This window comes from Lepidochelys kempii, chromosome 3, assembly GCF_965140265.1.
Source record: "Lepidochelys kempii isolate rLepKem1 chromosome 3, rLepKem1.hap2, whole genome shotgun sequence".
Classification (NCBI taxonomy): domain Eukaryota; kingdom Metazoa; phylum Chordata; order Testudines; family Cheloniidae; genus Lepidochelys; species Lepidochelys kempii.
In genome coordinates, this window is record NC_133258.1 from 207488250 (window position 1) to 207502596 (window position 14347).

The following is a 14347-nucleotide window of genomic DNA, read 5'->3' on the forward strand; positions in this document are numbered from 1 at the left end:
GCTTATGCTGTACAAGAAATCAGACTTGATGGTCCCTTCTGGCTTTAAATGTGAATCTATGAATCCTTGGGTCTGAGGAGGGAGTCTGTCTAGTGGCTAGAGACAGGATAACTGTGACAACCAAAGTCCAGACACCCTAAGGGGAAAAGAGGGGTTCTGAACCCCAAAGAACAAGCAATTGAATCAACAGGCTTATACCATGTGATTGTGTATAAATATGTCAAGTCTGGTGTTTTATGAAAGCTTGTCATGCTCCAAACTTGATGTTCAGTAAGAAATATGCATACAGGTTATGGCTATGAATATCTGCATGTCTAGAGATTTGTAATTGTAACTGCGGTGCGACTACAGCATTGCCTCACAAAAGGGGGTGAAGTAATCAGGCCGGGGGGGAGGCACCTCCCAGGCTAGTTGTTTACACAATACCCATCCCTTGTCCAGCCAGAAAAACAGAATATTGAACCATCAAAGTTCAACATGGAAAGACATTGATAAGAAAAGCAAACCCAAGTCTTGGAAAACAAAGAAAGAAGGGAGTTTTCCCCCCTCCAATAACCATGAGTCTTTATGCCAGGAGAAAGGAGGGGGAGAGAGGGGAAAAAAGAGAGAAAAAAATTAAAAACAGGCTTGGGTTTGAGAATTGTTATCCAGAAACTGAGGACACCAGCTATGCTGGAATGCGAGATCCCCTCCAAGACAGAGGGCATGCTGGGAAACTGGTCAGAGTCCTGCGATAACTTACAGAAAAGGGAATTGAGCAAACGCAGATGTGTGAAAGCCTGAGATTGCGTCTCTGTGTTTATTTCCTGTGTAACTTGTAAATGTTTGCTTCCTGTGACAAGTTCATCTTCCACTCTGTGATTTTTTTCTATTAAAAAAACCTTCATTTATTTTTACCCCAAGTAGGTCTCTGGTGTGCAAACTGTGTTCCCCAGAGTGAGCTGATAATTGGGGCAGGTTTCACTCCTTCAGGGGTGCTGAACCAGAAGGGAAAATTCCAAGTGTCTGGTAGTTAAGAACGTGGGGAGACAGATTCGGGGGGATTTGAGACTGGAGGACATTGCTGAGGTCATCCTGCAAGGAGTAACTGGCCTGATGGCAACCCAGTGAAACCTTTGTGCTTGTGGGCTGGCTCCTGGTGTCAGGGCTCTGAGCCGCAGCAGCAGAGCATTAAGACCCGCAAAGTTATCAGGCAGGTGGCGACAGGACCCCTCACTGGTCTGGGTAAGCCCCAGTACGGCGCAATAGCTACATCACATGGTTTGGGCACATTCGATCTGAAGAGCAGCCTGGCTGAGTGGCTAAGACGTGGGTCTGCCATATTTGAAATCTGCACCCTCGGCTGGGGTGCTGACAGACAAATGACTTGTAAAAGAAGAAGATTTTAACTGGAATTACTAAGAAAGACAAAGCTGGAAACCGACAAGATCATGTTAGAGACCATGGTCTGACTATAGATGAATGTTTGTTATGGTTCTAAGTGGAGCAGGTTGCAATGGTGGCTATTATGAAGGCAACGCTATCCACTGTAAGACCATTTTCATTTGCTTATAACTTTAACTATTTGGGCTGAGACTTCCCAAAATAAGCTGGACCAGGGAGGGGGAGGCAGAGGGAGTAGGTTTAGACAAGGAGCAGGGGGGAGACGGGGACTGTAAGCTAGAGCAGGAGGGGATGGGGAGCTGGTGCAGGAAGACTGGGACTGTCTGGGCAAGGAGATGGGGATCAAGAGCTAGGGATGGAGAGTCTCACACGAGAAGCCCTGGGTAAAAAGATAGGACTGGCACAGGCTTTGGGGGCAAACTGGTAGAAGAGTCTGTGACCAGTAGAGCACACTCCCTTACAGAGCCTGGAATGGAACCCAGGATTCCTAATTCTCAGCATTCCTCTGCTGTCAGCAAATATCTGTGAAACCCACGGGCAAAGCATGTATCCCATCCCTTTCTAATGGCTGGTATGCGCAGAGGATGACAACCTACCATTGGTCCAGTTACATCATTAGCTCAAGTGGCGGAAGTCTGTATGGTGGATCTAAAGGTTACAACCTTGCTGATGAACCACATGGATAGCAATATGATTCCACATGATGGAATTTGCTTTTTTAAAACCTAGGAAATTACATACAGAAAACTATACTGAAAGAAAATTAAGGTTGCAAAGTCAAGCACTCAAAAGTTAGGAAATGTCAGAATTAAGTCAGCCTGGGTAACCTTAATTTGGTCTCCTTGTACGTATGCATTATATACCATTTGTAGTTATGTGATTGCATACTATATTTTCCACAAGACCCCTGCCTCATTCAGTGCACAGAACAGATCTGCTCTGGGGATGATTCAGGGCTGTTGTCTTTAAGGCCCCAGCCTCATTTGTTGAAGAAGCTGGAAAATATGCAATGAGGGAGGGGATCGCAGGAAGTGAAAGAATGGCCTCATGGTTAAGGCAATTGAATGCTGCCCTTGAGAACTGGAGTCTATCCTTGCCAATGCCACATAGTTCCTGTGTGATGCCGGGAAAGTCACTTCGGCGTTTCACACGTGGCCACTAGTTGTGTGTCCCTCATTCTCTGGGTGTCTGACTTAAAACCCTGGGGTTTGATTTGCAGAAACACTGAGCACTCACAGCTGCACTGAATTCACTAAGAACTATGCTTTGAACACATCGAGTGCTATATAATGTTAAGTACTCTGAAAAATCAGATCCTATGGGTCTCAAATTGGGCACCAAAAATTAGTGGACACTTTTGACTTTAATGTCTCTATGTGTCAGTTTCCTATTCAATAACACCACCTGTTCATCTCCCCAGTGTTGAGAAGATAAATCAATTAATCTTTGTGAAGTCCACAGATACTAAAGTGATGATTAAAGACCATGTCATGACACATATGCCCAAGTCAGGCAAATTCGGTTGCACAGGCAACCCTAATACTGGCATTTCCTAACATTTAAGTGCCTGGCTTTATGACCTTCACGCTCTTTGATCAGTTTTCTGTGTGAAGTTATTATTTGTATTTGGGTGGTGTCCAGAAAGCTAACAAGGTTGATGAATACAACAAGCGGATGGGTGGGGAAAGAGGAGGAAACAGTGAAACCAGCCTGTTACTCATAGTGAACAGTAGTGACAGCTCACCCCCTGCCTGGGGATGCTCTGCAGGCAGACCAGCCTAGGTCAGGCTCACAGAGGGATCTGAAGAAGGAGAGCAGTGGCTGTTTCCATTTTGTTTGGGAGTTTTTCCCATGTAGACCTTACAGCATGGGTGAACAGGTGAGGGTGTCTGAGGGAGAAGTTGACTGGTAGGCAAAAAAGGGCTTCTGGCTGCAGTCAGCAAGTTTACTGAGGATAAAGAGAGAAGCACCGTCCTGACCATCCGCTGAAGCAGAAGTCAGGCATCAGCTACCAGCACAATGCTGCAGGCTGCAGCCACATAATCATTGTTACAGGTTTCAGAGTAGCAGCCGTGTTAGTCTGTATCTGCAAAAAGAAAAGGAGGACTTGTGGCACCTTAGAGACTAACACATTTATTTGAGCATAAGCTTTCGTGAGCTACAGCTCACTTCATCGGATGCATGCAGTGGAAAATACAGTAGGGGGATTTTATACACACAGAGAACATGAAACAATGGGTGTTACCATACACACTGTAATGAGAATGATCAGGTAAGGTGAGCTATTACCAACAGGAGAGAAAAAAAACCTTTTGTACTGATAACCAAGGTGGGCCATTTCCAGCAGCTGACAAGAACGTGTGAGGAACAGTTAAGGGGGGGGGGGGAATTACCAGCTATTACCAGCAGGACAGTGGGGTGGGAGGAGGTATTGTTTCATATTCTCTGTGTGTATATAAAGTCTGCTGCAGTTTCCACGGTATGCATCCGATGAAGTGAGATGTAGCTCACGAAAGCTCAGGCTCAAATCAATTGGTTAGTCTCTAAGGTGCCACAAGTACTCCTTTTCTTTTTGCGAATACAGACTAACACGGCTGTTACTCTGAAACATGGGGAAATAGTTTTACTTTGTGTAATGACACATCCACTCCCAGTCTTTATTCAAGCCTAATTTAATGGTGTCCAGTTTGCAAATTACTTGTTATTTCTTTCTTTCACAGTTCCCAAAGTGTGCTGGAAGCACCACAGTGCAGATAAACGCACGCTCCCTGCCCCACGCTGACAGCCTCATTTCCGGCACAACGGCAGGGAAGGCAGAATAAACCAGTGGGCAAGAAGGCCGGGTTTACACAGGCACTGAGCCAGGCACATGTGCAGCAGGTTTGGGCTTGTTAAATAAACCAAAAAATAGGTGAACATCTTTACTGACTCACTTCAGCTGAGTCTCAGAGAGGGATGTGATGAGGACAGGGTGTGTTCCATGGATAGGGGGAAACGTGGGTAAAGGGGCAGAGAGAGTTGTAGAGGAAGAAATTCAGACATGGAGTGTGACATGATTAGCACCAGTGCAGCTGTAGCCATGTCGGTCCCAGGATATTAGAGAGACAAGGCGGGTGAGGTAAGTTCTTCTACTGGACCAGACAATCACAATGCTCTCAAATGAACTCATGCAGAAAAACGGTATGGACATAGATAAAGGGAATTTGATGCAGGCCTCTATATTGAGCAGGAGTCAGGCTAACTCTAGCTTTAATAACGTGAGATTTGTAGAAGCGGGGATAGTGTGAAGCGAGTTGAAAACAACTGTGAAAGAGGCTGTTGTGACCTTGCATTAGATAAGAATAGAATGCCGACTATAAGAGAAATGGTAAGAAAAATAAGATATCATGAAGGAATATGTATAAACAATATGCCCTTGTTGCTTATTATTGTCTGTAAGAAAGGTAGAAATACTTGCTCTAAGCCCTGGTCTACACTAGGACTTTAGGTCGAATTTAGCAGCATTAAATCGATTTAAACCTGCACCCGTCCACACAATGAAGCCCTTTATTTCGACTTAAAGGGCTCTTAAAATCGATTTCCTTACTCCACCCCTGACAAGTGGATTAGCGCTTAAATCGACGTTGCCGGCTCGAATTTGGGGTACTGTGGACACAATTCGATGGTATTGGCCTCCGGGAGCTATCCCAGAGTGCTCCATTCTGACCGCTCTGGACAGCACTCTCAACTCAGATGCACTGGCCAGGTAGACAGGAAAAGAACCGCGAACTTTTGAATCTCATTTCCTGTTTGGCCAGCGTGGCAAGCTGCAGGTGACCATGCAGAGCTCATCAGCACAGGTGACCATGATGGAGTCCCAGAATCGCAAAAGAGCTCCAGCACGGACCGAACGGGAGGTACGGGATCTGATCGCTGTATGGGGAGAGGAATCTGTGCTATCAGAACTCCGTTCCAGTTTTCGAAATGCCAAAACCTTTGTGAAAATCTCCCAGGGCATGAAGGACAGAGGCCATAACAGGGACCCGAAGCAGTGCCGCGTGAAACTGAAGGAGCTGAGGCAAGCCTACCAGAAAACCAGAGAGGCGAACAGCCGCTCTGGGTCAGAGCCCCAAACATGCCGCTTCTATGATGAGCTGCAGGCCATTTTAGGGGGTTCAGCCACCACTACCCCAGCCGTGTTGTTTGACTCCTTCAATGGAGATGGAGGCAATACGGAAGTAGGTTTTGGGGACGAAGAAGATGATGAGGAGGAGGAGGTTGTAGATAGCTCACAGCAAGCAAGCGGAGAAACCGGTTTTCCCGACAGCCAGGAACTGTTTCTCACCCTAGACCTGGAGCCAGTACCCCCCGAACCCACCCAAGGCTGCCTCCTGGACCCAGCAGGCGGAGAAGGGACCTCTGGTGAGTGTACCTTTTAAAATGCTATACATGGTTTAAAAGCAAGCATGTGAAAGGATTACTTTGCCCTAGCATTTGCGGTTCTCCTAGATGTAGTCCTAAAGCCTTTGCAAAAGGTTTCTGAGGAGGGCAGCCTTATTTCGTCCTTCATGGTAGGACACTTTACCACTCCAGGCCAGTAACACGTACTCGGGAATCACTGTAGAACAAAGCATTGCAGTGTATGTTTGCTGGCATTCAACCAAAATCCGTTCTTTATCTCTCTGTGTTATCCTCAGGAGAGTGAGATATAATTCATGGTCACCTGGTTGAAATAGAGTGCTTTTCTTCAGGGGACACTCAGAGGAGCCCATTCCTGCTGGGCTGTTTGCCTGTGGCTAAACAGAAATGTTCCCCGCTGTTAGCCACAGGGAGGGGGGAAGGTTGAGGGGGTAGTCATGCGGTGGGAAGAGGCAAAATGCGACCTTGTAACGAAAGCACATGTGCTATGTATGTAATGTTAACAGCAAGGTTTACCCTGAAAGAGTGTAGCGACTGTTTTATAAAATGTGTCTTTTTAAATACCGCTGTCCCTTTTTTTTTCTCCACCAGCTGCATGTGTTTCAATGATCACAGGATCTTCTCCTTCCCAGAGGCTAGTGAAGCTTAGAAAGAAAAAAAAACACACTCGCGATGAAATGTTCTCCGAGCTCATGCTGTCCTCCCACACTGACAGAGCACAGACGAATGCGTGGAGGCAAATAATGTCAGAGTGCAGGAAAGCACAAAATGACCGGGAGGAGAGGTGGAGGGCTGAAGAGAGTAAGTGGCGGGCTGAAGACAGGGCTGAAGCTCAAATGTGGCGGCAGCGTGATGAGAGGAGGCAGGATTCAATGCTGAGGCTGCTGCAGGACCAAACCAGTATGCTCCAGTGTATGGTTGAGCTGCAGCAAAGGCAGCTGGAGCACAGACTGCCACTGCTGCCCCTCTGTAACCAACCGCCCTCCTCCCCAAATTCCATCGCCTCCACACCCAGACGCCCAAGAACGCGGTGGGGGGGCCTCCGGCCAACCAGCCACTCCACCACAGAGGATTGCCCAAAAAAAAGAAGGCTGTCATTCAATACATTTTAAAGTTGTAAACTTTTAAAGTGCTGTGCTTAAAGTGCTGTGTGGCATTTTCCTTCCCTCCTCCACCACCCCTCCTGGGCTACCTTGGTAGTCATCTCCCTATTTTTGTGATGAATGAATAACGAATGCATGACTGTGAAGCAGCAATGACTTTATTGCCTCTGCAAGCAATGATTAAAGGGAGGAGGGGAGAGTGGTTAGCTTACAGGGAAGTAGAGTGAACCAAGGGGCGGGGGGTTTCATCAAGGAGAAACAAACAGAACTTTCACACCGTAGCCTGGCCAGCCATGAAACTGGTTTTCAAAGCTTCTCTGATGCGTACCGTGCCCTCCTGTGCTCTTCTAACCGCCCTGGTGTCTGGCTGCGCGTAACCAGCAGCTAGGCGATTTGCCTCAACCTCCCACCCCGCCATAAACGTCTCCCCCTTACTCTCACAGATATTGTGGAGCACACAGCAAGCAGTAATAACAGTGGGAATATTGGTTTCGCTGAGGTCTAAGCGAGTCAGTAAACTGCGCCAGCGCGCCTTTAAACGTCCAAATGCACATTCTACCACCATTCTGCACTTGCTCAGCCTGTAGTTGAACAGCTCCTGACTACTGTCCAGGCTGCCTGTGTACGGCTTCATGAGCCATGGCATTAAGGGGTAGGCTGAGTCCCCAAGGATACATATAGGCATTTCAACATCCCCAACAGTTATTTTCTGGTCTGGGAATAAAGTCCCTTCCTGCAGCTTTTGAAACAGACCAGAGTTCCTGAAGATGCGAGCATCATGCACCTTTCCCGGCCATCCCACGTTGATGTTGGTGAAACGTCCCTTGTGATCCACCAGAGCTTGCAGCACTATCGAAAAGTACCCCTTGCGGTTTATGTACTCGGCGGCTTGGTGCTCCGGTGCCAAGATAGGGATATGGGTTCCGTCCATGGCCCCACCACAGTTAGGGAATCCCATTGCAGCAAAGCCATCCACTATGACCTGCACATTTCCCAGGGTCACTACCCTTGATATCAGCAGATCTTTGATTGCGTGAGCTACTTGCATCACAGCAGCCCCCACAGTAGATTTGCCCACTCCAAATTGATTCCCAACTGACCGGTAGCTGTCTGGCGTTGCAAGCTTCCACAGGGCTATCGCCACTCGCTTCTCAACTGTGAGGGCTGCTCTCATCTTGGTATTCATGCGCTTCAGGGCAGGGGAAAGCAAGTCACAAAGTTCCATGAAAGTGCCCCTACGCATGCGAAAGTTTCGCAGCCACTGGGAATCGTCCCAGACCTGCAACACTATGCGGTCCCACCAGTCTGTGCTTGTTTCCCGAGCCCAGAATCGGCGTTCCACAGCATGAACCTGCCCCATTAGCACCATGATGCATGCATTGTCAGGGCCCATGCTTTCAGAGAAATTTGTGTCCATGTCCTGATCACTCACGGGACCGCGCTGACGTCGCCTCCTCGCCCGGTATCGCGTTGCCATGTTCTGGTGCTGCATATACTCTGGATAATGCGTGTGGTGGTTAATGTGCTCCTAATTGCCAAAGTGAGCTGAGTGGCCTCCATGCTTGCCTTGGTATGGCGTCTGCACAGAAAAAAGGCGCGGAACGATTGTCTGCCGTTGCTCTGACGGAGGGAGGGGCGACTGACGACACGGCTTACAGGGTTGGCTTCAGGGAGCTAAAATCAACAAAGGGTGTGCCTGTACATCAAGGAGTATTTCAGGCAGGACTGCACGGAGGGTTCCAATAAGAAATGGTGCACCTAAGTTATCGTTGTTATTGGAACAAGGAGGTTAGCCTGGCCTCTGATTGATACATGGCTAGATTTACCTCGCTGCACCTTCTCTGTGAGTGAGTGCAGTGTGATCTAGACAGGGGAGGAGGCAAATGAGTACAAAACAAATCTGGTCTATTTCTTGTTCTGACCCACTCCATCTATCTTTTACATCTTTGGCTGGCAGCAGACGGTGCAGAAGGACTGCATGCCATCCACATCTCATGGCTGCTCGGCAGAAGATGGTACAGTACGACTGCTAGCCATCTTCATCTCTTGCCTGCCTGGCATAAGATGGTACAATATGACTGCTAGCAATCCTCATCTCTTGCCTGCCTGGCAGAAGATGGTACAGTACGACTGCTAGCAGTCCGTATCGCCTGCCCGCTCACCATAAGACGGTTCAATAGGACTGCAGGACTAAAGAGAATGACCTGGTCAAGTCACTCCAAATTTAGTCCCTGCGCCCATGTCTGCCAAGGCGCTCCCAGCCGACGTGGCCAGGAGCACCTCGGACACGACGAGGACGACTACCAGTCGTATTGCACCGTCTGCTGCCAGAAGGCAATGGGTTGCTGCTACTGTGCAGCAAAGCCGTACCGCGTCTGCCAGCACCCAGGAGACATAGGGTGATGGTTACCTGAGCGGGCTCCATGCTTGCCGTGGTATGGCGTCTGCACAGGTAAGTCATGAAAAAAGGCGCGAAATGATTGTTTTCACGGGGCTTTCACGGGGGGAGGGAGGGAACGGGGGCCTGACGATATGTACCCAGAACCACCCGCGACATTGTTTTAGCCCCATCAGGCATTGGGATCTCAACCCAGAATTCCAATGGGCAGCGGAGACTGCGGGAACTGTGGGATAGCTACCCACAGTGCAACACTCCGGAAGTTGACTCTAGCCTCGGTACTGTGGAAGCGCTCCGCCGAGTTAATGCACTTAATGCACTTAGAGCATTTTCTGTGGGGACACACACACTCGAATATATAAAACCGATTTCTAAAAAACCGACTTCTATAAATTCGACCTAATTTCGTAGTGTAGACATACCCTAATTGTTTATCTTTGAGAGACCTGCCTAGGTGGGGGAAACCCTGTGTCCGAGTGCACTCTCTCTGTGCAATTGCTTGAGATAACGAAGTGTATCTGACGTGCTGCACCCAACCTGAGAGTGTACCTTCCAGCTGACTTCTGTAGCAGCACAGCTGTGCTGCTGTATGGTACACAGTGTAGACATGGCCGTAACTCATAACTCTGCTAGACACTAAAAATCGTGGACTGAACAGAGACACTGGCTTTATGGTTTATTGTAACAATCTGTAATCCACTAATCCCCTGTTTTTGACCTATCACTGCAGAGGTGTTAACAGGCCATTCTATCTTGAATGTTCCCTTACAATATGTGCTAACTACTTATACTAAATCTGTTCCATCTTACATTTAGGTGTGATGCTGGGAGAACCTTTCCCAGACCTAAAAAAGAACTCCAGGTGGCTAGAAAGAAAGGGCTTGGCTACACTTGCGAGTTAGAGAGCATTTAAAGCAGCCCCGGGTGCCCTAGCTCACTACCCGTCCACACTGGCAAGAAACGTAGAGCGCTCTGACTCCACGGCTAGACCGCTCCTGGTACTCCACCTCGGCGAGAAGATTAACACTTGTTGCGCCTTGGCTGAAACGCCCGGGTGTCGGTGTGAACGAGGTGTTGTATTACTGCGCTCTGATCAGCCTCCGGAAAGGTCCCATAATCCCCTTAAGACAAGCGGCTACTCTTCTCATTGTTTTGGAATGGCTGCAGGAATGCGGATATGCCCTTTGAAAGCTCCGTTTCTGACAGCCGGCATGCTTATCTGCTCCAAGACAAAGCAACCATTACTGTGGAATGCTGTGTGTGAGAGAGAGAGGCGGGCAGGAGGGAGGGGAGGTCTGCTGCTGTCTGAACTTACAAGACAGCATGCTGACATGCTCCCAGCCCCCCCCCAAAAAACCACTCTCTCTCCCCCCACATACACACAACATACTCCCTGTCACACTCCACCCCACCCACCCCCATTTGAAAAGCACGTTGCAGCCACTTGCATGCTGGGATAGCTACCACAATGCACTGCTCTCTGTGGCCCTTGCAAGAGCTGCTAATGTGGCCACACCAGTGCCCTTGTAGCTGTCAGTATGGACAGACTGCAGCGCTTTCCCTACTGCGCTCTACGAAGGCTGGTTTAACTCAAAGCGCTCTACATCTGCAAGTGTAGCCATGCCCAAAGCTTGTCTCTCTCACCAACAGAAGTTAGTCCAATAAAAGATATTACCTTATCCACCTTGTCTCTATAATTAGCACCAAACAGAGAGGCTGCAAAGGCTCTTCCTCTCACTCACATCATGTCCCCAGAGATTTCATGAGCTTCCCCCAGCAATTAGCTCACCGTATTAGCAGGTTTGCTTATGTAACAAAGTCTGTTGAAGTCGGCTAACTTTGAATTATCAGGGTATGAGGACAAACTTTTAATTACACTTAATAAAAACAAAATTCTCAAGCACACACTGTTTCAGATCTTCCCCTCTCCTCTGCTTAATTTCTTATGTGAATTCCTTGCCAGTAAAGGAAATCGTAAGAAGGATTCACTGTAACCATATCACTCAGAATATGAAAACTGTACAAGTTTTCAGTGGATATCTTGATTCACTGCTGAAATGCAAGTATGTAGCAGCATCAGAGGGGGTCCAGAGAAGGGCAACAAGAATGCTCTCAGGCCTAGAAACATTGGGACAGTTCACCATAGAAAAGAGATGAACTGTATGTAAAGAAATGACTGGCTGAGGAAAGGGAGCTAGACAAAGCTTGCTGTCTCATAGAACAGGAAAAAGGGAACTTTGGTGAAAAGGAAAGTAGCAAATTCAAAACTGATGAAAGGAAATACTTTTTCACGCAATGTGTAACAAGTTTTTGGAACTCATTGCCACAGGATGCTGCTGAGGCCAAGAGGCCTAGCAGGATTCAAAAGGAGATTGGACATTGGTATGGATATCAAGAAACTCCAGCATTCTCATAGTAAACACCATTAGAAAATTAACAGGAAGAAAAGGTTTTTAAAAACCTTTACATTTCAGGGCACAAGTCAACTTCTAACAATTGAGGGTTAGCAGGAGCTTTCCCGGGGGCAGGTTGTCTCATAACTGCCTGTAATGGGGTACACTCACTGCTGGGCCACCTCCTTGTGGCTGGGTCTGAGGATTAGCTCTCAGCCCATCTAGCGCCCCTTTCTGTCTGTTGCTTGCATAGCAGCCCCTCTCTTACTCTGGGACATGCATGCTCCTTTCTTCATCCTATTTAGTCCTCCCCTTCCAGGGTGTCAGAGTCACACTGGACAGGCTGGTCATATGCCATCAGCCAGTCTTCCGGTCCAGTGCCACGGGGCTGGAAGGGAACCTGGGCCCACCCCCAACTCCATGTTCCAGCCCAGGGATCTTGTGTCTAGCAACCACAATATGCTCAATCTCAGATCCTGTTGCTGTTTTCCCTGGGCTCCTTCCTACCTTGCTTCTCTAGCTCCTGGCCCACCTCTGGGATTACGAGCCCGAGATTCATCTGCTCTCAGTGGCTACTCCCCCCTCTCAGCTTCTAGTCCAGGGCTAAATCCCAGGATTTACTCTCCTCTCCAGAACTTCTCCTTGTCCCTAGCCAACTCTCTTTCTCTCTGAAGAGTGACTGAAGAGCTGCCCCCGAAGCCCCTTCCTGTGCTCATGTCCTGTTCTATACTCCTAGCCCAGTTTCTCCTCCAGCTGGGATGAATCTGCCATTAGGCCCTGTCTATCCCTGCTTCCACTCCAGGTGCAGAATCTTATGTTAACTGGCTGCTTCTGGCCCACAATAACCTGCTCAGGGCTTGTGTGAGGTGGACACTCCATCACAGAGCCTATTGAATAGTTCTTCCACCTTCCCCTGAAGCAGTTGGTGCTGGCCACTGACAAAGATGAGACCCTAGCCAACGTGAACTCCTGGCCTGGTCCTGTCTGGCCATTCCTACATTCCTATGATCAGGAGAAGGGCTTTCTGCATATCCACAGACAAAGTGTGTAAAGACCTTCATGCCGTGGGTTTTATTAACTCCTACCTTTAGTATATTAACTTGTATATACACACACATACACACACCATATGAGAGTTAAATCTGAAGGATAATAGATGGCAGCTACAATGAAGCACAGAAATGAAAACCAGGAGACCAGTGCAACAGAGCAGAGGTGTGTGGTGAGACATGAAGGGTTTAACTACTGAGATAAATGGCACAATGGGCTCCTGGTCTCTGACTAGGCCCCAGGCAATAGAGTAATACAAAGAATAACTAGTAGCTGAAAGCCTGTGCAGTCACCTGGATGTCGCAGTTGGGCCAAGTAATCCCCCATCTGTGCAGTCTCCTTCATACAACCAATGAAACTGTTGCATGCAAATTATCTGTACAGTAAAGATGACGATTGGCTCAGTTGCCTCAGCTATCTAGGACTCTTGGCATGGCCTTGATACATGCCTTACTTTAGCTGTATTCAGCATGTGTGCAATTCGTAAAGTCAAAATGGCTGAGATCTTAAAAACTGGCCAGTAACAGACCACGAATCCCACTGGTGATTGAATCTGGTGATATTCTGAACAAAAAGAGCTTTCAGCCATGCGCGTAGCAATTTCCATCACTTCACACTGACTCTACAGACATTCGTGGCTTCAGAGTGACTCTCCTGGAATCTTATTATACAGAAAAGTACAATGTTTAAAAGAAGCGATTAATGCTCCAAGTTAACCAAAGAGGTGGGTTTGGATGCTGCCTGGAGGATTCAGGCGCTATCAAAGGGATCCTGGAAGATTAAAGGTTTCAGAGTAACAGCCGTGTTAGTCTGTATTCGCAAAAAGAAAAGGAGTACTTGTGGCACCTTAGAGACTAACCAATTTATTAGAGCATAAGCTTTCGTGAGCTACAGCTCACTTCATCAGATGCATATCGTGGAAACTGCAGCAGACTTTAAATATACACAGAGAATATGAAACAATACCTCCTCCCACCCCACTGTCCTGCTGGTAATAGCTTATCTAAAGTGATCATCAGGTGGGCCACTTCCAGCACAAATCCAGGTTTTCTCACCCTCCACCCCCCACCCCACAAATTCACTCTCCTGCTGGTGATAGCCCATCACCTTTGGATGGGCTATCACCAGCAGGAGAGTGAATTTGTGGGGGGGGGGTGGAGGGTGAGAAAACCTGGATTTGTGCTGGAAGTGGCCCACCTGATGATCACTTTAGATAAGCTATTACCAGCAGGACAGTGGGGTGGGAGGAGGTATTGTTTCATATTCTCTGTGTATATTTAAAGTCTGCTGCAGTTTCCACGATATGCATCTGATGAAGTGAGCTGTAGCTCACGAAAGCTTATGCTCTAATAAATTGGTTAGTCTCTAAGGTGCCACAAGTACTCCTTTTCTTTTTGGAAGATTAAATAATTTCTAGATTTGTTCCCTAAATCTGGAGTTCGTTTTTATACATAAAGCTCTGAGCAACGGCCTCACCCATCCTGTACATAATCCCTCCAGCTTTTTCCCCCTAATTCATTGCCATCTCTTCTGGAATGCTTTTCTCTCTGGCATGCCTTCACCTATCCACCCCGCATCAGCAGCAACATTCCCCATATCCTGCCAAGGACACCTAGAGGCCC

At 47.8% G+C, this 14347-nt stretch overlaps 2 protein-coding genes across 3 annotated transcripts in view; one reads left to right on the forward strand and one right to left on the reverse strand.

Moving 5' to 3' along the window:
* Positions 1–14347, reverse strand: part of TTBK1 (tau tubulin kinase 1) — a 156725-nt gene that overhangs the window by 107298 nt on the left and 35080 nt on the right. The window lies entirely within an intron of this gene.
* On the forward strand, positions 5309–6949 carry LOC140908360 (uncharacterized). Its single transcript, XM_073335331.1, has 2 exons — positions 5309–5784; positions 6373–6949. Exons 1-2 carry the CDS (start codon positions 5379–5381, stop codon positions 6891–6893), a joined length of 927 nt encoding a protein of 308 aa, XP_073191432.1. The 5' UTR covers positions 5309–5378; the 3' UTR covers positions 6894–6949.